We start from the raw sequence: 21972 nt of genomic DNA on the forward strand, positions 1-21972 counted from the left end.
TTCAGGAGGAAGTTTTGACTGCTAATGTGTGTAGGGTGGATCAGTGGGAGAAAGCCCAAAGGCAGGGAACCCAGCAAGGGGGCTTCAGAATAATGTTAGTGTTAAAAGTCTGAAATGAAATTGAGACTAGGAAGGAAGGCTTATAAGTTGGGGATCTTTGAAAAAAAAATAATTGACAGGACTTGATGATGAGTCACTTATAAGGAACAGAGGGAGACTGGATGGTTTCTAGCCTGAAAAGTGATGTTTCTGTAAAGTTTATAATTTTGTGTGTGTCTGTGGTGCTGAGGATCAAATCCAGGGCCTGTAGCAGGCAAAGCAAGCATGCTAGCACAGAGTTACAGCTCCAGCTCTACGTAATTAATTTTACTTTCAATGGAAAACATTTATTTAGATGATATAGGATAAATGGAGTAAATACAAGCTATTCTGACTTTAATGTTAACTATCATATATAATTCAGGAAAAGAATCCAGGTGTCTCTGTCAACTCCTGTAGGCACTAATGTTTTTGGGGGGACAAAAAGGCCATTAACAATAAAAGTCTCTGGAATGACCCAGCAAAACATTGTTTTATTCCTGTGTAAAATCCCAATGCATCCTCATTGTTCCCGAAGCTTCCCAAGACACAAAGTAAGGAATTACACATAATTAAGACTTTCCCATCCAGCTCAAGGATCACGAGATGAACATAAATACATTTTCAGGGGGTGAAATTAATCACACTTTACATTAGTACAGCACTCATCAGTTTAAAATGTCGTTTCATGCTGAGCTCAATAGCACATGCCTGTAATTCCAGCGGCTCAAGAGGCTGAGGCAGGAGGATCACGAGTTCAAAGCCAGCCTCAGAAACTTATGGAGGCGCTAAGCAATGCAGTGAGACCCTGCCTCTAAACAAAATACAAAAAGGGCTGGGAATGTGACTCAGTGGTTAAGTGAGTTCAATCCCTGGTACCAAATTAATTAATTAATTAATTAAACGTAGTTTCATATCCATTATTCATTCAATAAAACCTGAGTACCAGTGCTTAGTACTGAACAAGGAGGGCACAAAGATAGCGGAAGCCCAGTTCCTCTCTGAAGGAGCTAGTCTAGTCTATTTTGACAATCTTATACACTTTTATTCTGGCTTAACAATTAAGGACACTAGGGTTAAACTGGGGTTGTAAACACAAGCTCACCAGGTGTGGTACAAGCAAGTTATTTCATCTAGGTAAGGCTCAGTTTTCTGAAAGAATAGTAACATCTGATAGACCCAACCTGATCTTTTCTTAAAATTGGGAGTCATCTCCCTACAAAGCCATGAAAAGATAATTTCGGCTTTACTATAAATTACTGCAAATTCTGAACCTGCTTGGAATGCCTGCCCGTGCCTTGAACTCACCCATGCCTGGCTCTCTGACCAGATAGCAGCCCTCTCTGAAACTTTAGTGACACCTCATAAATATTGGCCTTCCCTGGCCAGACAACGACCCTCTCTAAGGCTCTAATGGTCCTCATAAATTCTGATGTTGGGGCCAGCAAAAAAATGTAAACTACCATTAGTGTGATGCTTGTCAGAGTTCTGTTACTGTAACCCCCCTTTGTGTAACTTTCTGGGCTTTAAAGCTGGGCTGCAGGAAAGCTGGGTGGCTGTCTTGTTCCCGCCGTTTTGGGAGAGAGAGGCAGCCCGGCCTGTCGAAATAATAAGCTTGCTTTAATTTGATTTTAATTGGAGTCAGTGGTCTTTTCTTGCGTCCTGGTCTAACACATCTATGTTAGGAAATTTGAAGGTTAAGCCTGTAAATACATGATAAAGTGCTTGGCTTAATGCCTTGCACATGGTAGGCATTTATTTAGTCCTTATTAAGTAGCGTACAAAGCATTTATAATTTTATTTACCCGGTTTTGTTTTTTTATTTAAAACAATTTTTTTTTTTTTGTAATTGTAGATGGACAGAATGGCCTTTATTTTATTTGTTTATTTTTATGTGGTGCTAAGGATGGAACCCAGTGCCTACTTGGAGAGATTAGAATCTGACACAAGCAAGCGCTCTACCACTGAGCCACTGCACCCCTTCCATTTCATTTTTGTGGACCCTCTGAATCTTTTCTCACTTTCTCTTTGTCTCACCTTCTCTTTTCCTGAGCAATTTTTTTTTTTTTGGTGATGGTGGTGGTGGGGCGGGGAGTGTGCTGGGGATTGAACCCAGGGACACTCTACCACTTAACTACATCCCAGTCCTTTTTAGTTTTTATTTGTAGATGAAGTCTCACTACATTGCCCAGGCTGGCCTCAAAACTTCAATCCTCTTGCCTCCATCTCTCAAGGAGGGATTGCAAGTTTGTGCCATCCCACCCAAAAGAGCAAACGTTCGCTTTGGAGCACCATCTATCTAAGGCCAATCATTTTAAACCTCTCTCCCTTGCTCTGATCTTTTTGACCTACATTTTCTTGACCTTCCCCTTCCTTCCCTCTCATTTTCTTTCACATCTTTCCTTTTCTCCCTTCAGACACCTTGCCTTTGGAGTCTGGAGACTCAGATTTGTTGTATGGCTGTGGAAAAGCAAGTCATTTAACTGCTGTAAGCTTTCACTCTGAAAAATGGAAATAATACTAGCTACAGGATTCTTCCTTTGTGGAGATGAGACAACAAAGTGCAAAAACTGGGGAAATCGCACGGCTCCTTGTAAAAAAGTTTGTCACTAGGATCTCTCAATTCTATTTCCTTTCGTTTTTCATCTCCTGTTCTTCTCTGGCCAATTATGGGACTAAGAAATTCTTCAAATTGAGGCCGGGTGCGGTGGCGCATGTCTCTTATCCCAGCAGCTTGGGAAGCTGAGGCAATAGGATCACAACTTCAAAGCCGGCTTCAGCAACTTGGGGAGGCACTACGCAACTTGCATTTGCAATGTGCAATTGTCTCAAAATAAAACAAAGAGTTCTGGGAATGTGGCTCAGTGGTTAAGCGACCTCAGGTTCAATCCCTGGAACAAAACAAAAGAAAGAAATCTTCAGGTTGAGTGTTAGGATATCCTTCCAATCAGAGTGAAGACTCGAAGGCCCCGCCTTCCCTGCCTAAAACGACCAATGAGGTCGTGCGGAGAGTGGCGCGGTCTCTCGTTTGGGGATCGCCTCTAATGGAACCTGCACTTTTCTTCCTGCTTCCGCCCAGCCACTTTTCGCCTGGTACCCCCAAACTTGGAAGAAGAGTTCTTCCTCTTCCTTGTCCATTCGCCTAAATCCTGGAATCCAAAGGGTTGAGCAGTGGGGACCGGAAGTGTGCTCAGCAGCAGCGGGTCCCCAGCAAATCGCCGGAAGTAGCAATTGCTAGAGGAGGAGTCCGCCGGCTTCGTTATGGCGGCCATTCCCCCAGACTCCTGGCAGCCGCCCAACGTTTACTTGGAGACCAGGTGAGAGGGCGGGGGTCGGTCCCTGCGGCTGGACTGGCAGAGGTGACGCGGAGTCCGGGCCTCGCCTTGAGCGCGGTTTCCCGCGCTCTGCCCCAAGAGGCCAGGCTTCACGTCAAAGAGCGGGAAGCGGCGGCGGTGAAGACCCCTGAGGGCGGACAGGGGACCGCCACGCCTGCGCCCAGCGCTGCAAGGGCTCACGCTGTGGGTTTGATCCCCAGCACTTCGGAGACAGCTGCTGGTTGTCGTCCTCCTTCCACCTCATTCATTCATTCACTCAACAAAGTGGATTGAGCCCTCAGGCCAGGCAGGTAGGATCTGGAATCTGGGAATACAGAGGTGGATAAGACGCATCCCTGCCTTTAGGAGCGTACAGTAAGACCTTACGTGACACGTTGCACGCTGGTGTGAACAAATTACTATGAAAGCACAAGAAGCACGTTTTTCCCACTATCAGAGAGTGAGGTGGTAACAGTATGATTCAGCACCAACCCGCTTGTGCCGTGCCTCTGATGTGTGCCATCACATTTTAGTTTAATTCTTCTACAGTTTAGATTAGATCCAAGCTACACAGCTATGGTAGAGGGCACCTCATTTGGATCCTGGTCCGCTTGCCTCACATGCTAGGTTCTTTAGCCCCATTCGTTCCTTTGCCTCTTTGGAAGAAACTCGGTGATCTTTCCAAAGTAGGACGAGAGATCCTTCTCAAAAACTCTAAATAGCGTCATAAAAACTTTCTAGTCTGGCTTTTTTTCTCATCTGGCCCTTGCTTACCTGCTGTTCCCCCATCTTTTTCTTCATCTTATATGCCAAAATTTTACTTTATGCAGGCCCCAACTTGTAATTTAAGTCTCTCGTCAGTATTTTTTAAATTGCAGAATATGTTGAAAATTTAATTTAAGCAAAGTAGGGGTATAAAAAGGAGTAAAAGTCATCCCCCCCCCCAAAAAAAAAAAAACCCACCCCCCTATTAACTGTTAAAAAACTGTCCAGATTTTGGGAGGAGGGGCCCTGGGGATTGAACCCAGGGGGCACAGTCACATCCCCAGTCCTTTTTATTTCTAATTTTGAGACAGGGTCTCACAGAGTTGCTTGTGGCCTCATTAAGATGCTGAGGCTGGTCTTGAACTTGTGATTCTCCTGTCTCAGCCTCCCCCCAGTCCCTGGGATTACAGGGGTCTGCTACCACCCACCTGGCTCCAGGTCTTTTTAAATGTATGTATAATCATCTCTGTGTTTTTTCCTTTTAACAAAATTGGGACCATAGGACATATATTTTTTTCAGTAATTTTGCTTTTAAAAATTTTTTTTTCTCAGTGACAACATGTAGTTTTCCATAGTATGGATAATTCCATATTTTAGTAATTTTCTTTTTCAGGGACATTTAAGTTGCTTCTGTTTGTTTGCTAGGACAAATACTAAAATGAACATCTTTGAACATATTGTAACCTTAGAAGCTTTTATAGGTTTTCTTGGAGAAAAGTCTGGGTGGGTGATGATGTGTAGGAGAAGACTTCTTTCCTACCTTCCTTATCCTTAGGAATACTGGGGAGGAAAAAGAGCATTTATCACATTGGGTAGGTGCAAAGGTTTGAAGTCATCAGGTTTTGTGTTCACTTTATGCCTTCCCAAACACACAAACTATACCTTTGTGTGTGTGTGTATGTTGCTGAGATTGAACCCAGGGCCTTGCACATGGTAGGCAAGCCCTCTACCACTGAGCTACATCTCCAAACCTTTTTATTTTTTGAGACAGGGTCTTGCTAAGATGTCAAGGCTGCCCTTGTACTTGGATCCTCCTGCCTCAGCCCCTGGAGTAGCTAGGATTACAGGTGTGCACCACCATGCCCAGTTTTATTTTTCTACTAAAAGAAATTAAGGTAGGTAATCTATTCATAGGAAAATTTAGGCTGGGCGTGGTGGCCTAAACATGGTGTCTTCCATCCAAAAACTTAGGCAAATATAAATAAATCTGAACTCACCATAATTTAATGTCATTTTAACAAAATTTACAAATTAAGTACAAGATTTTTTTTTCTAAAAGAAGTACCAGAAATCCCAGCATATTTTATTAAAAGGAGATCATCTGTGTTTGTGTTATTTGCATTTGTGTTTTTGTGTTTGAGTATGAAGTCTTGTGGTTATCACAATTTTCATGACTTACAAGATTGAAAATCGAGAATCCTTGGCAGGCACAGTGGTGCATGCCTGTAATCCCAGCGAGGCTGAGACAGGAGAATCGAAAGTTCAAAGCCAGCCTCAGTGAGACCCTGGGGATGTGGCTCAGTGGTTGAGTACCCCAAGTTCAACCCCCGGTACCAAAAAAAAAAAGTGAGGTGCTAAGCAACTCAGTGAGACCGTGTCTCTAATAAAATATATAAAGGGCTGGGGATGTGGCCCAGTGGCCAAGTACCCCAGTGCCCCTGAGTTCAATCCCAGGTTCTCAAAATAAAAGAATCCTAGATCAGCTCCATGATATTCTGTTGGTCATGATCTTGGGTTTTTTCCTTCTTCTTCCTCCTCCTTTTCCTTCTCCTCCTCTTCTTCCTTTTTTTTTTTTTTTAATACTTTTTTGGTTATAGATGGACACAATATCTTTATTTTTATTTGTTTATGTGGTGCTAGGGATTGAACCCAGGGTCTCACGCGGGTGAGGCAAGCGCTCTCCCACTGGGCTACAACCGCATCCCCTTCCTGTTATTGTTGTTGTTATTATTATTACTTTCATTCCAAAGATTGGACCTGGGGTGCTCAAGCAGTAAGTCACATCTCTAGCCCTTTTTATTTTTTATTTTGAGACAGGCCTTGCTTACTTTGTTGAGCTGGCCTTGAACTTGCAGTCCTTCTGCCTCGGCCTCCCAATTGCTGGGATTCCAGTTGGGTGCCGCCACACCTGGCTTGTAATCTTGTGCTCAACTGGCGTTGTGTTGTCCTTTTCCCTGTAGCATGGGAATCATTGTCCTGGAGCTGTACTGGAAGCATGCTCCGAAGACCTGTAAGAACTTCGCTGAGTTGGCTCGTCGAGGTTACTACAATGGCACCAAATTCCACAGAATCATCAAAGATTTCATGATCCAGGGTGGTGATCCAACGGGGACAGGTACAGTGAAGCTAACGTTAGTTTCTGGGTCTTTCTCTCATAACTGAGCTAAGGCAGCCAGGGTTTTCTTTCCCATTTACGTGGGTCTGGGTTGATTGACTTTGGTGACAATTCCTGCCTTCCCCAAACAAATGTGGAATTGATCAGAAACTAGTTTTGACTCCTGGGCATGATAGTTTTCATACCTTCTGTGTGTTTTTCAGCAAGAGCAGATAATTTTTGCCTAGACTGTAGTGACGCGTAGAGCAGTCTGATCAATCAAAAGTTAAAATTTTAAAAAAGATATATAGTGTGTTGAAAAGAGTGAAATATTGGGTTCCTTCATTGGCTCTTTTGTTGAACAGATATTGAGCTCCTGCTTTGTGTCAGATGCTTTTCTAGCTGTGGTGAGATAGCTGTGAATAAAGAGAAGAGTTCCCGCTCTCAATGAACTGGGAAAGGAGTATGGGCATACAATTTTAGTGAAACAGTCAAAGATTTGAGATGTTATTGGAGCAGAGATCTGAAGGAGGAAAGAGAATGAACCTTGTGTTGGAGAGAAAATTCTGGGTGAATTGAAGAGCAGGTGCAGGGCCCCTGAGGCAGAAGTCTATGTAGACCTTGTAGAAACTGGTAGAGACTTTGGATTTTATTTTGAGTAAGATAGGAACTGTTTTATTAGAGTTTTGAGTAAAGGAATGACATGATCTGATCTACGTTTTAAAAGGACCACTCTGGAGAACAGATGAAGGGAAAAGAATTGGAGCCAAGATCAGTTAGGAGTTTGCTGTCTACAAATACATGGTTGAAGTAGGCTGTTAATAGTTAAGGTGGTGAAAAGTCATTGGATTCAGGCTTCTTTTTGTTTGTTTTTGTGGGGAGGTTGATACTAGAGATTGAACCCAGGGGTACTTTACCACTGAGCCACACCCCAATCCTTTTTATTACTTATTTATTTTTAATTTTTTAAATTTTTATTTTGAAACAGGATCTCACTAAGTTGCTTAGGGCCTCCCTTAGTTGCTGAGGCTAGCCTCAAACTTGCAACCCTCCTGTCTCAGCCTTCTAAGTCTCTGCGACTACAGGAGTGTGCCGCCATGCCTAGCTGGATTCAGGTTAGTTTTAGATAGAGCTGATGGCATTTGTTGACAGATTGGACAGGTGGTGTGAGAGAAGGAAATGGTCAAGGATGACTTCAAAGATTTTAACCTGAATAGTGAAATGGAGCAGGCTGGTAGAGAAGCAGATTTGGAGGAGAAAGATCAAGAATTTAGTTTTGGACACATTCTGTTTGAAATACTCAATAATCTTTGGGAATGTTTGAATAAGTAGTTGGATATGAATTAAGAGTCCAAGGAAAGAGCTGCCATAACGATATGAATTTGGAACTTCTGGATTTTAAGTGGACTTTATTAGTGAAATGGGTGGAATGCTTACTCATTTCAAAACCCTTGCTTCTCAATTTGCTTGTTGTCTGCTAATTCCTGTTCTTTTACCTTTAAACAGTCTTGGTTTTCTCTGTGCAGAATCTTGTCTCACTCTTTTAATTCTTTGCCATTCTTAATGTCCTTTATGTCAGAACTAACCCTTTTTTCAATGTACATGGACACATTTAAAAAATACAAAGTACATGGGGCTGGGGTTGTGGCTCAGCAGTAGAGCGCTTGCCTAGCATGTGCAAGGCCCTGGGTTCAATCCTCAGCCCTGCATATAAATAAGTACATAAATAATATAAAGGTATTGTGTCCAACTACAACTAAACAATAAATATTTTTTAAAAATACAAAATACACAGGAAAAAAAAAATTGCTGAAAAACAAAGCTCCTAAAACTTTCTAACCACTATTGGCTTATCTCCTAATATCCTTCTGCTGAGAAATGTGCACTGTTGGCTTCTGGAGGTGCCATTCTAGATGTCTTTCTTTTCAGATACTAGTCAGGAGTATGCAGGGAAGGCTGGGTCTGTAGCTTAGTGGTGCAACACTTGCTCAAGGCCCTAAGTTCAGTCCCCTGCACCAAAAAACAAAGGATGAATGGATAACCATTTAGCATAGATAATTTCAAGAGAATGGGATATTTCTTTATTTTTTATTTTTTTTTTTTTAAAGCATGACAGTGTAATGGTTTAAGTCCCTCTTAGTTCCGGGCCACATATGTAATGTCCCTGGCCCTTCCTCTGGGAGCATACCTGAGCTTGTGGCCATGATGCAGTGGTTGGGAGATGGTGGAGTGCAGTACTGCCTCCCTCTTGGGCATGCGGCATGCAGCTGGGTACAGCTGGGGAGTGTATCCTGTTGCACGTGAACCAAGGCAATGTCCAATGTCCCTGTTCTACTGACATCATTCCTACTCAGCCTTCATGTGTGAACACCATCTGTATGCTATTTTTAAAACAAATAGTGGTATATGTAATTTTGTGTATGTTTGATTTTGTTTCTTTTAATTTTGTATATATTTAACTATTTTTTTTAACTAAAAAAAACTGACTTCCTCTATGAAGGATGAGGCAATTAGTAATTAAAAGTTTCTTATTCCTAATTTTTGTTGGTAGTTTTATTTTGTTTTATATACTGTAACTCAGCTACAGTGTGTATTCTATTTCAGGGGTTCTGTGCCCACCACTTTGATATCTTCACATATGCTAGAGGAAAGGATTTTGTGTCTTTTTTTCTTTTCTTTTTTAAATTTTGAGACTGGGTCTCGCTAAATTGCTAAGGGTGGCTTTGAACTTGTGATTCTCCTGCCTCAGCCTCCTAAACTGCTGGGATTATGGGCTTTATGGCACCCACCCAGCAAGATTTCTTATCTATTGGTTTTTATTGCAAGAGCTGGAGGGTATTATATTTTTTAATTGGCTTCTGTTTGAGAATTTTCTGTATTTATTTCGGTATGGGGATTGAACCCAGGGGTGGTTTACCACTGAGCTATATCCCAACCTTTTTAAATTTTTATTTTGAGACATCTCACTAAGTTGCTATGGCTGGCCGTAAACTTTCCATCCTACCTCAGCCTCTCTCAACCTCCCAGAGTCACTGGGATTTCAGGCCTTACTTCACCCAGTTGTTTGTGAATTTCTGCATATTCCCTTTATACTTGAAAAAGACCATGACTAGGTATAGTATTATTCTTGGGCCACATTCATTGCCTTAGATCTTTTCAGACGATTCTGATCCATTGCCTTCTGGGTTTGAGCACAGTTTTGGAAAATTCTGAGGCCAGATTTACTCCTTCCTTTGATTCAAAGGGAAATTTCTTTTTTTTTTTTTTTTTAATATATATTTTTTTAATTGTAGTTGGACACAATACCTTTATTTTATTTATTTATTTTTAGGTGGTGCTGAGGATGGAACCCAGGGCCTCCCATGTGCTAGGCGAGCACTCTACCACTGAGCCCCAGCCCTCACATTTCTTTTGTGGGAAAAAGGTGGCTTTTCCCTTTCTGCGCTGCCTTTACTAAAAGAGTCCCAAACCCTCACTCTGCCTCATTCAGTTTTCAGTCATGTCTGTTCTTTGCTGCTCTAATTTATTTATTACCTCTTTATTGGTATCATTTGGATCTCAATTTGTGTCCTTAGCGCTGCCATCTTTTCACCTTACTCTGTGATTTGTTGTCTTCTCTTTGAGCTTTAGTTTTATTTGATTCTCATTCCTACTGAATCATTGTATCTTGAGACAGCCGTAGAGAAGCCACTTCTCAGGACATTTTCTCCCACGCTGAGTTCCTGAGGTATTTTGTCCTTTCTCCCTTCCCTCTTTCTGTCCTCCCATTTGTTGTGGTTTGTTTGCAGTTTCTGTGCCGGTTCTTTCCAGGTTAATTTTCGCACCTGTGTTGGGCCTGCCTTCCTCTGCTCAGGGACGGTGTAAGTGGAGTTTCCTGGTCATTCTCCCCATATGTGGGCCAAATGTTTCCCCGACTCCAAATGCTAGGGTGCTCGTCTCCATCTTCTCCTAGCCTGAAGAGCGTTGGGGAGCCTCTTGTGGAAGGGCTTGCCTCTCTTCTGCCTTTCAGACCCCCCCAACCCTGTCCCAGGGCTCTCTCTACCAGCCACTGGTGACCTTCTGCCTCCACTCCGACTCTGACTCATCCATCCCTCAAGTGCCCTAGAAGGTCGCCGGCCCTGGTTGCCCGCCACGTCTGAGCCCCCGAGATGTGTGTGGGCGACTGCCCTCCAGGGCTGTACCGCCCTGTGTCAGGTTGCTGGCTCATTCCCTCTGCTGGCTTCTCAGAGTTGGAGGGTGTCTGTGGGAATTCTCAGCAGGACACTCCTTTCCTGTTATGACCTTAGGTAGTGCAGGCAGGAGAGTCTTCTATTTCTTTATTTGGCTGATGCTGGTGAACTTTTGGATTTTTAAATTTTCATCATTCTCTGTTCCCTTCTCTGGCTATTGAGTGGAGGCAGGATCTAATCCTCGCTCAGTCCACTTTATCTGAAAACGTTCTGCCAGTACCTCAGTGACCTCTTCCTGTCTTCTTCCTCTCTTCCTTGCATTGTGATAATGAAATGAATTTTAATTCATAACACCAATGAACTGAGAAGTCTGTGGTTAGTGTATAAGAAACGGAAATGACTCAGACACGAGTTGCTCATGCCAGAGCTCCCCTGTATTTTTGTACTTGGTTTGCGATCCTTCCTAATGTCACATTTCCATGATACAGTTTTAATGAAATTGAATCACAAGAAGATTTCCAAATAACTGCATCCAGCCTCAAGTATAATGAGTGTTTGAGCAGCTGCCAGAAGGTCTGTGATAAAAAACAAACAGAAGGTAGGCCTTCCTGGGTCACTGGATCATGCCTGCTTGCTGAGTAGGTGACACATTTTTTTGCTAAACATCTCGGGTGGCGTGTGGCATCCTGGGATCTTCAGTAATTTGGTGTGCCATTTCAGCTGTCCTGTTTGGCTTCCCTGGAACCATTTTTTCCACAGTCGTCTTCTGATACATCTTTCCCAGATGCTTTCTCAAATACCCTTTGACTTCTTGCTTCATTTCCTTTTTCTGCCTTCAAATGCTCATATTAAGATACCTCAGTGTTAACACTTTCTTAGCCATCTTTGTGCCTCTGTGTGCCTTTTACCTCTTTCTACTAACCTCTTCCTGTCCTTCCTTTAGGCTTAACATCCTGTCGAGTTCTTCCTTGAGGTCCTGATGTTCAACACTTGGCCCCACGGTGCTCGCCAGCTGCTGTGATTTGATGATTAATTATATGCTGATTATCCTGTGCATCACCCTTGCACTGATTTCATGTCTCTTCTGAGTAGCCCCAGGAACACCTGAAATTTATCCCGTTGAACAGCGAGCTCACTGTTAGTTTTATTCATTTGATGAATATCTGCTGAGTCTGCGGGGTGTCCTGTGCTATTCCAGGGCCTGTGAGGAGTGTTTAAGCATTAGAAACCATGGCTTTTTTTCCCTTGCAGAGCTCCCAGGCCTGCCAGGAAACAAGCTATGCATTGTAAGAGATAACTAGAAGGTAGCAATATAATTAATATGCAAATGTTAGGGTGGCCTGGTATGGATTATGTGTATGCAGCAGGTGGGAATAATTCATAAGGGAACCAGTGCAGTGGAGTGGGATTAGTAGGTCAGGGGAACGGACTGTGAAGAGGGTCTTGAAGGAAGTGTGGAATTGTAACCCTGAGAAATGGAGAGAAGATGATCTAGCATGACTCAAGGGCCGTTTGGGGTTTTTTTTGTTGTTGTTGTTGTTGTTTGTTTGCAGTACTGGGGGTTGGATCTAGAGGCACCTTACCACTGAGCTCCATCCCTAGCCCCTTTTTAATTATTTTTCATTTTGAAACAGGACCTCGCCAAATGGCCCAGACTAACCTTGAACTTGCAATCCTTCTGCCTCAGCCTCCCCAGAGGTGTGTGCCACTGTGCCTGGCTCATTTGAGAGTCTTGAGTCTGGGATAAATAAGAAAAAAATATGTGAAAAGTTTAACCCAACCGTGGTATGTGGTAGTGTAGTATCAAGATGAAGGGCAGAGATGGGTAGACTTGAACTTAAATCCTGGCTTTACATAAACACCATAAGACATAAACAAGTCCTGTAACCTTGCTGCCTTCTTATCTATAGCTGGGGAGTGCGGTTGTGCTTATCTCCTGAGGTTATTGTGAGTAACAAATGATCTGGTGTTTGTAAAATAGTTAGCACAGGCTTAATAGAAAATAGGAGCTCAAAAAAGGTGTGATACTTATTTTTGTTAATTCATTTAACAAATGTCTTGGATTTTTCCATAGGCCTGGCATTGCTGGGGATACAACAACTTGTGGAACTCCTGTTCTAGTGGGAAAGACAAAATATGAATGAATAAGTACATGCCATACTTTCAGGTTGTGACAGATGATATGGAAAACATAATTACTTCAAGGGGTAGAAGGCTGAGGCTACAGCTCAGTTGGTGGAGTGCTTCCCTCGCATGCACAGGGCCACGGGTTCAATCCCCAGCACCAAAAAAAAAAAAAAAAAAAAAAACAAACTACAAGGGGTGGAGCAGGGTTTCTCTGCCTTGGCATTGTTGATCTGGGCTGGATAATTCTCTGTTGTGGTCTGTCCTGAGCACTGAAGAGTGTTGAGCAACATGCCTGGCCTCTGCCCACTGGATAGATGACAACAGTACCTTTCAGTTGTGACAACCAAAAATACCTCCAGATATTACACAGTGTCCCAAAGGGTAACCCCCCTGGCCTAGAGGGTGACGAGGTGCTGTTTGAGATAATGTGATTAGGCAAGCCCTCTCTGATAAGGTGGCAGAGCTCTGAATATGTGAAGTAGTGAGCCATGAGACTAAGTGCTGGGGACAAGGACACTCCAAAGGGAGCAGCAGCCTGAGGCCTCACCTCCTGTGCTTGGCAGGAACCGCTGAGGGCCAGTGTGGGTGGAGCAGAGAGGGCAGTGGTGGTAGCAGGAGATGACTGTGGAGAGGATGGAGAATCTGTAGGCTGAGCTGGGGATAGGGATCTTGTTCTCTGTGTGAAGAAGAGTTGTTGGAGGATTCCAAACAGGGGAGTGCCAGGATTAGACTCATTTTATTTTTATTTATTTATTTTTAATATTTTTAGTTGTAGATGGTCACAATACCTTTATTTAGTTGTTTTGTTTTGTTGTTTGTTTTTTTAACGTGGTGCTGTGAATCAAACCCAGTGCCTGACGCGTGCTAGGCAGGCGCTCTACCACTGAGCCCGAGCCCCAGCCCCAGCCCTGCACTCACTGTAAAAGGATCCCTCAGCTGTGTGAAGAAGAGACCTCTGAGGAAAGAGGGGAGCAAGGAGAACTGAGGGGAGCTCTTGTTATCAGAGCTAGAGGTGGTTGTGGTTTGGACCATGGCGATAGCAGCTGTTAGTGCTGTCCTCAGGGAAGCAGACACCGGACAGAGGGGGACAGTTGGGACATCCACTGGGCTGGCTCATTGGGGAAAGTCAAAGGGAGAGGGATCCGGAGTTGGAAGGGTGAGTCTGCACGGAGACTGCCGCTGGTGGAGGGAGCAGGGAAGAGAAGGGGCCCGTAGGAGAAAAGGGGGAAGGAGGAACCCCAGGAGGACAGGAGTCTTGGAAACTTAGTGAAGACTTTATTTCAGGAAGGGGACCACCAGCTGCCAGTTGATGCCTGAGGAGTGAGTCAAGGGAGCCCTTCCTGCATTCCTAGCAGGAAGTCACTGGTGACCTTGGCGAGGGCAGCTTCAGTGGAGTGAAGGGGGCAAGTCTGCATGAAGCCTGGTCAGAAGAGAGCAGGAAGAGAGGACGTGGAAACACCAGGTGTCGGCAGATTTTCCAGCAGTGTGTCTGATGGGTCCAGGGAAATGGGATAGTGGAGGGGGAGTTTTTTTTTTAAGATAGGAAATATCAGTAACATGGTTTCATGCTGACAGGAATGATGTGTTAAAAGAAGAAAATTTGATAACAGGAGAGGGGACATCGTAGTTCTCCAGTTCTTTCAAAGTGAATGGGGCTGGGCAGGTGGTTGGATGGTGCTGGGAACAGTTGGTTCACGCCATGAATCAATGGTGCAGGAAAGAAGAAAAGGGTGGAGGCCAGGGGAACTTGAAAGTTCCCTTCTGAATACTTGCTTTTGCTCAGCAAAATAGGAAGCAAGGCTGTCTTTAACAAGCAGCAAGGAATGGTAGAATTTTGAGGACAAAACTGGTGGAATCACCCACCAGACTGCTGCCCAAGGTGTCCTACTAATCATGACTGCAGCTGCCTTTTGTGAAAAATACTCAGGTTCCCTTGGTTAGATGGGGTCGTCATCACTGATGGTATCCTGTGTTTACTTCATGTTATACATTACATGACCCCCACGCTTTTCTCATTTTTTATAGAAGTTAACTATCTTACTAAGGTTAAATAGTAAGCGGTATAGTCACAACTGGAATTGGAATGTGTGACCCCAAAGGCAAGAAAGAGCTTCAAAGCCTCCTGCAGAGCCCTGGTGTTGTTTCTCATGATAGATGAGGTACCTGGCATTTGCAGGGATGATCCAGAAGTCTGTTCCTCTTCCTGCTTTGTTACTAGCAAAGTGATGTATTGGTTAGCAGTGCTTTGGGCTACAAGTAACAGAAGACTCAACCACAATGGCTGTTTTATATTTCTCATGTAACAAAACGTCCAGAGGTGAGCATTTGTCCATTGATTTCACCTGCCCAAGCAGAGTTGTCGGGCACGGGCTTGCCACAGCTTTCCACTTGGACATTTTTATGTGTTGGTTTTGGGTCTCAGACTGTTGTCTTGGTGTTGCAAGATGGCAGCTGCTGCTCCTGATGACACCCTGCATTCAAAGAAGGAAGATGGGGAAGGAGCTGTGGCTAAAGCACAAAGGAATATGTATGTCTGTTTTCTATCAGAAAAGCTGTGTCTTTCTCAGAACTTCCACTCGGCACATTTCTGTTTACCATCAGTAAGTCAGAGCTGGGTCTTCTGGTCACCTCTGGCTGTAGAAAGAGCTGGTCAGTACCTGCCTTCCTTGTCGGAGATTGAAGCAGTCTGTGGAAGAGGTGGGGATGCTCAGCGGACAAGTGACCTGAAGTGACTAGATTCTCTTGCCAGAAGAGAGGCCTTGGGTCATTTGCCATCTAGTGTTGAGTTCCCTCCAAGCAGAACTTTCACATGATCCTCTTTATGGGTCACTGCCTGCCCATGGTGACTTTGGGCCTGTATATCAATCTGTGATCCAGTTATCAGGGCATGGGAGGGGTGGGGACAAGTAGCACCAAGTATGGTAATCTTTGTATAAGACCACTCTGCAGATCCCTTGTCTTAGATGTCTCTCTAGTTCTTCTAGGGAGGTTTCCAGTCAGTGAGCAAGAAGAGGAAGAAGAGCAATGCAGGAGTCTTGGGAATAAGAAAAAGCATTTTTGTTTAAAAAAATATATATATCAACTGCAAAGATTTCTGTGCATCAGAAGATCCCCTTAAAAAAATGGAAAAAAGTCAACCTGGAGAAGGTATTTGGAAAGCATTAACTGACAAAGTGTTGGTATCCATAAGGTAGATTGATATATAAATTTTAAAATGTCAATGAGACTATTCACAGAAGACTTGAAAGTATGCACAATTTAAGGAAAATGAAGATAAAACATCCCTTCAGACTGACAAATATTTTGGAAAGTTGGCTGAAGGACCTGTGGCAGTGGAGTGAGCGTGAGAGCACTGTGGCTGCGTGCACACTGGTTCATCCCCATGGACCAGACAGAAAAATCGAGTAATGATGAAACCCTCAGCCGTGACCCTGCATATTCCCAGGAGGTCACGTCCTGGAGAGCTCTTACACTTGTGTTTGGGAGACAGTATGGGGACAGTGATTACAGCACAGTTGACAATAGCGAAAACACTGCAAAGAGCCTCCGTGTTAATCAACACAAGAAGCCGTGAGACGGTGTCACAATCATGCAGTGGGATAAGCGCCATACAGAACTGCAAGAAGAGTAGATGAGCCCCACAGTGAGGAATAAAATAGCTAATTGTAGAAAGATCATAGAGTATACTATCATACAAGAAAGTTAAAATCACACAAAACAGTAATATCTTTTTAGTGAAAAAGAAAATGCATGGAAAGTGACTTTTTGGAAGCAGTTGTTAGCTTTTAGGAGAGTGAGGGGGTGGGAGGGATGCAGCAGGGTGTGTGCTGGGATCTGATTTGTTACCCTTTATTTCTTGGGGTAGGTGGGGACCTCATTGTCATATTATTCTTTGTGTCTTTGGTGTGTCTGAATTGTATACTTTGGGTAGCTGTGTTTAACAGGGCAGGCAGAAGAGGAAAATTGAACCTTGAAGTATAGGCTTAGGAGGCAGGTGTGTGCCGACTTCAGTTGTCTGTGTATTAGAGCAGCACGTAGTCCGGAGTGTTGGCTTTCTAACTGGTCATGGGTGTCTGTGGAGTGTTTCCTGCACCAGAGAACTCCGTCATCACTCCTTGCTCCACATGCCCAGATGAATGTTTGGATTGGATTTGTTTGTCTTTCTGACATTTTGCTGCAAACCCTACTGAGTTGAATCGGGTTATGAAAAGATAACAGATTATGAGTAAGTGATGCTGTGGGGCCAAGCTAGTCCCAGTTGGTCCTACCAGGCCTAGTGATTCAAAAAGGGCCTCCATTCTCTCTATTCTTGTCTCCTGAGGGTTTCAAGGACCCATTCTCACCTCTGACTTTCTCTGGCCTGTTCTTCCAGCTCTTGTTTGTGGTGCTTTTGGTGATGGTTTTCAGTTCCTAGAGGGCAGAGGCCTGGAGGTTTCATCTGGCAGCTATCAGTTTGCAGAGTTCACACTTTCAAGGCTAGAGCTTACTCCTTGTGACTGCCCTAGGGCAGAGCAGAGGGGGAGGATGAGCCAGAACACATGGGTTACATAAGGGCTGTTTGGAAGTATACTGGCAGGGTACAATTTTTGGGATGAATTTTCACATAGTTTGGTATACTTCAGTAATTTTCCAGGGCCAGGAAAAAGCTTGGGCTAGGTGGGAGGTTTCCCCTAGAGGGTTAGGATTCACCCCATTCTTCTTTGCATGAGAATAGTGTTTTGTTCCCAACAGGGACCTTGACAGGCTCCCTGTGGTGGAACAACCTGAAAGGTGAAGCAGAGAATTTTTGTCTTTTACTTGCTGTGGAAAGGCAGCAGCCATGACCAGGAGCCTGGGGTGAACTTGGTACAGAATCTTGCTCCTTTTATAGCTGGCTGTAAAAGGAGGGGAGCTGGCTTCCAGGCAAGCAGAGAAAGCTAATAAATCCAGTGTTTGCTTTGTTCCAGGCTATTTTGTTCTGCTTGGCCAACTTGGATGAACCAGTGGTATAATAAGGTTGACTATGTAATTGACCAAGGTTGGCTGGGAAAGCTGCCCCCCTATTGTGGCTGTTTTCCTTTGAGAAAACCATATTGCTGTGTACAGTGGTGCATGCCTGTAATCCTGTTTACTCTGGAGGCTAAGGCAGGAGGAGCACAAGTTTTGAGGCCAGAGATAGCAAGACCCTGTCTCAAAATAAAATTAAAAAAAAAAAAAGAGGAGGAAGAGCTAAGGCTGTAGCTTGGTGGACGAGTGCCCCAAGGTTCAGTTCCCCATATAGGGGTGGGGGTGGGAAGAAAAGAGAAAAGAAAACCATATTTAATTTATATCCTTTTGCTCTAAGAACCTACTGAGCTTAGAGTGTCCGCAGTACCGTGCTCTTGTGAATATAGTATAAATAGCATTTGATGGTGGCTTTGCTGCCAATCGTTCCCAGGCCTTTGTTTTTTCATTTTCCCTTGACTGTACACTACTTGTCCCCTCAGTGAACTCTGCCATTTTAATATTCCTTTCTCCCACATCACCACTTACCATTGTCCCCATTTCTCCTTAAGCTGGATAAGTTTGAATAAGATGAATTTTTGATTCTCTTATTTTGAGGCAGGGTCTCGCTAAGTTGCTGAGGCTGGCCTCAAACTTGTGACCCTCTTGCCTCGGCTTTCTGAGGAGCTTGGATTACAGGCATGTGCCACTGCACCTGGCAACTTAGGTGAATTTTATTTTCCATAATCTAGGTTAAGAGTGGCAAACAGATTTTAACTCCTTGCTATCTTTTCTGATCCTCCAATAATGGCTAACTGGAGTTGTGGATTGATAAGGATTTATAGGCAAATCTAAGCTCAGCAGGGAAGAGTGCTGATTGATGGCAGCGTCAGTGATGGGCACAGGGTTAGGGCTTGGGGCGTTTCCACAAAAATGCTAATAAAAATGTTAAATGTCAGGAAACCTCTTATTATGTCAGATTATGAATGAGAGTAATCTGTAAATGATTATATTCTAGGGGACTTCTATTTTCTTTTGATAAGGTTGTGTTTTCTGCATTTTTGACGGTGAACATGTATTAATTTAGTAAGCAGGGGGAAACACTATTATTTTGAAAAGAAATGTCTCACCTGAATGAAATCAGTGATTTGAATGTGCTGTGTTAGTACTTGATTCGGTAGTTGCAATATATCTAGCATGGGTCTAGAACTGCTCCTTTTCTTCCCTGTACTTTGACAAATCCCTGGACTCTGGCTGTCCTTGCTGTAAAGGGGGCTGTGGGACTGGTTCATTTCTGATCTTCTAATTGTCAGGTCGAGGTGGTGCATCTATCTATGGCAAACAGTTTGAAGATGAACTTCATCCAGACTTGAAGTTCACTGGTAAGTGCATCATCTGGCTGAACTGGTTAGAAAGGGGGGCAGATTTTGAAAGCTTGGTTCTTGGCTGTGATTCAAAGTAAATGCCTGACACTGTGGCGTGGTGCCAGGCTGCTGCCCAGGCATGGCGCCATGAAGAGTTTTGACAGATAAAACGGCGTCTCACAGAGTCCTCAGTGGTTCAGAGTCTTGGTTTAAGTGTTCTAGACTCTTAACTACTATACCACTGTTGTAGACTAAAGGACATCTAAACTGAAGGTTTCCTCAGAGAAACACAAGACCTTGCTGGGTTCCTGAAGGCAATCAGTAACATGGGCCAGAGGTTAGCGGGGGTCATCAAGGGTCCAGGCTAGGACGTAGATGGGGACGGGGAGACAAGGTCATCATAGTTGAGGGCAGTGACCAGCTTTGTGCGGGGCAGAGCACCAGCTTTGAGAGAGACAGGTCATCTAGGGCTGGACAGTAAGTGATGACAACCAGAACATTCTAGGGATGCTTCTTTGCATCCCTAGAATGGTGTAGCAGCTGGAGCCATGAGACTTATTCATACTCTTTCCTCTCTTCCTTTTTCCCTCCAGGGGCTGGAATTCTTGCAATGGCCAATGCAGGGCCAGACACCAATGGCAGCCAGTTCTTTGTGACTCTTGCCCCCACCCAGTGGCTTGATGGCAAACACACCATATTTGGCCGAGTGTGCCAGGGCATAGGAATGGTAAATCGAGTGGGAATGGTGGAAACAAACTCCCAGGACCGCCCTGTGGATGACGTGAAGATCATCAAGGCATACCCTTCTGGGTAGACTCGCTGCCTCGCAGGCAAAGCCAAGTCTTCTGCCGTGGCCCCATCAAACCAGCTTCCAAGTGACACGTAATTCAGCTTAATTTTGGCCTTGAATATATTGGCTCTAAGGAAGCCTGGGGCCTTGGGTGAGTTAGGATCGAAGTGTACTTTAATAGAATGCTTCTCTTTTCTTCACCTAGTGCCTGGACTGACAGGGCATTCGCAGAAATGCCTCCATATGTTTATTTACAGGTTTCTGCCCCCTATGGATGACCCATACTTCTCCTTGCTGTGCATGTCTGCTCTGATACACTTGGAACAAAATGAAGCAGGCTGTATCATCTCACAGAGCCTAAACAAACTTGTTCTTGAAGAGATTTATATTCTGGCCTACACTGCAGTCTCTGGTAGCTGACAGCCACAGAATTCAAACCGAGTAGTGTCTGTCAGCCCTGTTAACCCTGCACACCCCATCTTCGTCTCCTACATTTGTTCTTCCAGGGAACGTATGCGTCTCTCTGTTTTCCCTCTCAAATCCGAACATCAACACTGCTGTTTCTTATGCTTAAACATCCCACGCAAAGCCACATTGAATTTTTGCCAAATGAAAAATGCATCCAACAATCAAGTTTCTAAGAAGGTGCCAAGTGAGGAATGATAATGTTTAATAATTGAGAAAGGAATTTTATTAGAAGGAAGCTGAGACAGTGACCATTTTTTCCCCAGAAGGAGAAGAAGTCTGTAGTGAGCACAGGATGGACCACATTTTCCTCAGAGCAGCACCTTCAAGGAAAAGCACCGCTTATGTTTTTTAACCTAAGACTTTAGAGAAATCGGATGAGAGATTTTTGTACTTTTTTTTTTTTTTTTAATCTTTATGAGTTTTGGGGTAGGAGTAGGGATGAGAGGAAGTAAATACCTATGTAATACATGGAAATTTCCAAATAAAATGCTATTGGTGGTTAATCGTGGGTATGGTCTGACTGTAAATGCTGTTTGAGGATCTAACATCCATTTCATGTCAGGTAGATTTGCAGAGCTCTAATCTTCCAAGACTACACATCATTTTAGGCTTGTGAGTCTTCATTGGGCTTTTTTCAAGAGCAGTTCTGACAAAAGGCAGAACCAAAAAAAGAATTAAATGATATCAGTTAGCATTTCTGAGGAAGAGGTGAGCTGTAGGTGAACCAGGTGGGCTGGCCCAGAGACCAGGGAAACCCTCAGTTTACAGGGGGCCACAGGCAGATGTACTTCTCCTGGAAGAAGGGATGGTAACTTTAATATTCCTTATCACAATAAATTTTAAAGATAGTGATTTACTTTTTGTAATGGCCAAGGTGCTATATCCCACGACTTCCCGACCTTCTGCTTCTTTCTCTTTCTGTTTTCCCTCACCAAAAACAACAACAAAAAGCCTAGCAACAAAGTATGTAAATGACTTCCTAAGGTCTCAGAGATGGTTTTAGTTTACAAAGTAATGTATGCTGGGATAATAGAAATAACATTTCTTTGGACTGGACTGGGTGGACATAATTGGAGCTGACTCAGAGCAAGGAATGAGATACCCCTCCATTAACCTCCCAGAATTCTAATCCTGAGAATTGCCACTTCCATTCAGGGCACAGGTGTGGTGGAAACATCCATGTTCCTTTGAAGTAAAGAAGGTTCTGTGTGCAGGAACAGTTCCCTGTTTTTGGAAAGGTACACCAGGTAATGCCAAGGCAGCCACACAGGGACATGGACCAATTTTGGTAATGGATGTGACCTCAAAGAGAGCCTGGAATTGGACAATCCTTAGCCACTCTGCCAGTTAGCCAGAGATGTAAACATTCCTGTTTCTGTGTGAGGGGAGCTTATTTAATAGAGATCCTACTTAATTACTCTCTGAGAGTAAGAATCATGAGCACAAATCAGTGGATGTACAAGTGTACAGATCAGTCACTTTAGCCATGTCTCAGAGGCCAAGGTGAGGGTGGCTGACGAGAAGGCGAGGATCCATTTATAACTTGGAGATGAATGAAGGTAGGTGTGGGGTAGCTGGGCTCATCTAGGACAGGAGAAAGACAACTTTGCTGGAGAGGAGA

The 21972-nt window shown here is 43.8% G+C and overlaps 1 protein-coding gene across 1 annotated transcript; it reads left to right on the forward strand.

Moving 5' to 3' along the window:
- Window positions 1-3110: 3110 nt before the first annotated feature.
- Ppil1 (peptidylprolyl isomerase like 1) lies at window positions 3111-20854 on the forward strand. Its single transcript, XM_076858811.1, has 4 exons — window positions 3111-3395; window positions 6338-6492; window positions 19043-19111; window positions 19687-20854. The coding sequence occupies exons 1-4, from the start codon at window positions 3340-3342 to the stop codon at window positions 19905-19907; spliced, it is 501 nt and encodes a 166-aa protein (XP_076714926.1). The 5' UTR covers window positions 3111-3339; the 3' UTR covers window positions 19908-20854.
- Window positions 20855-21972: the final 1118 nt, after the last annotated feature.

Source organism: Callospermophilus lateralis, chromosome 6, assembly GCF_048772815.1.
Source record: "Callospermophilus lateralis isolate mCalLat2 chromosome 6, mCalLat2.hap1, whole genome shotgun sequence".
Lineage (NCBI taxonomy): Eukaryota > Metazoa > Chordata > Mammalia > Rodentia > Sciuridae > Callospermophilus > Callospermophilus lateralis.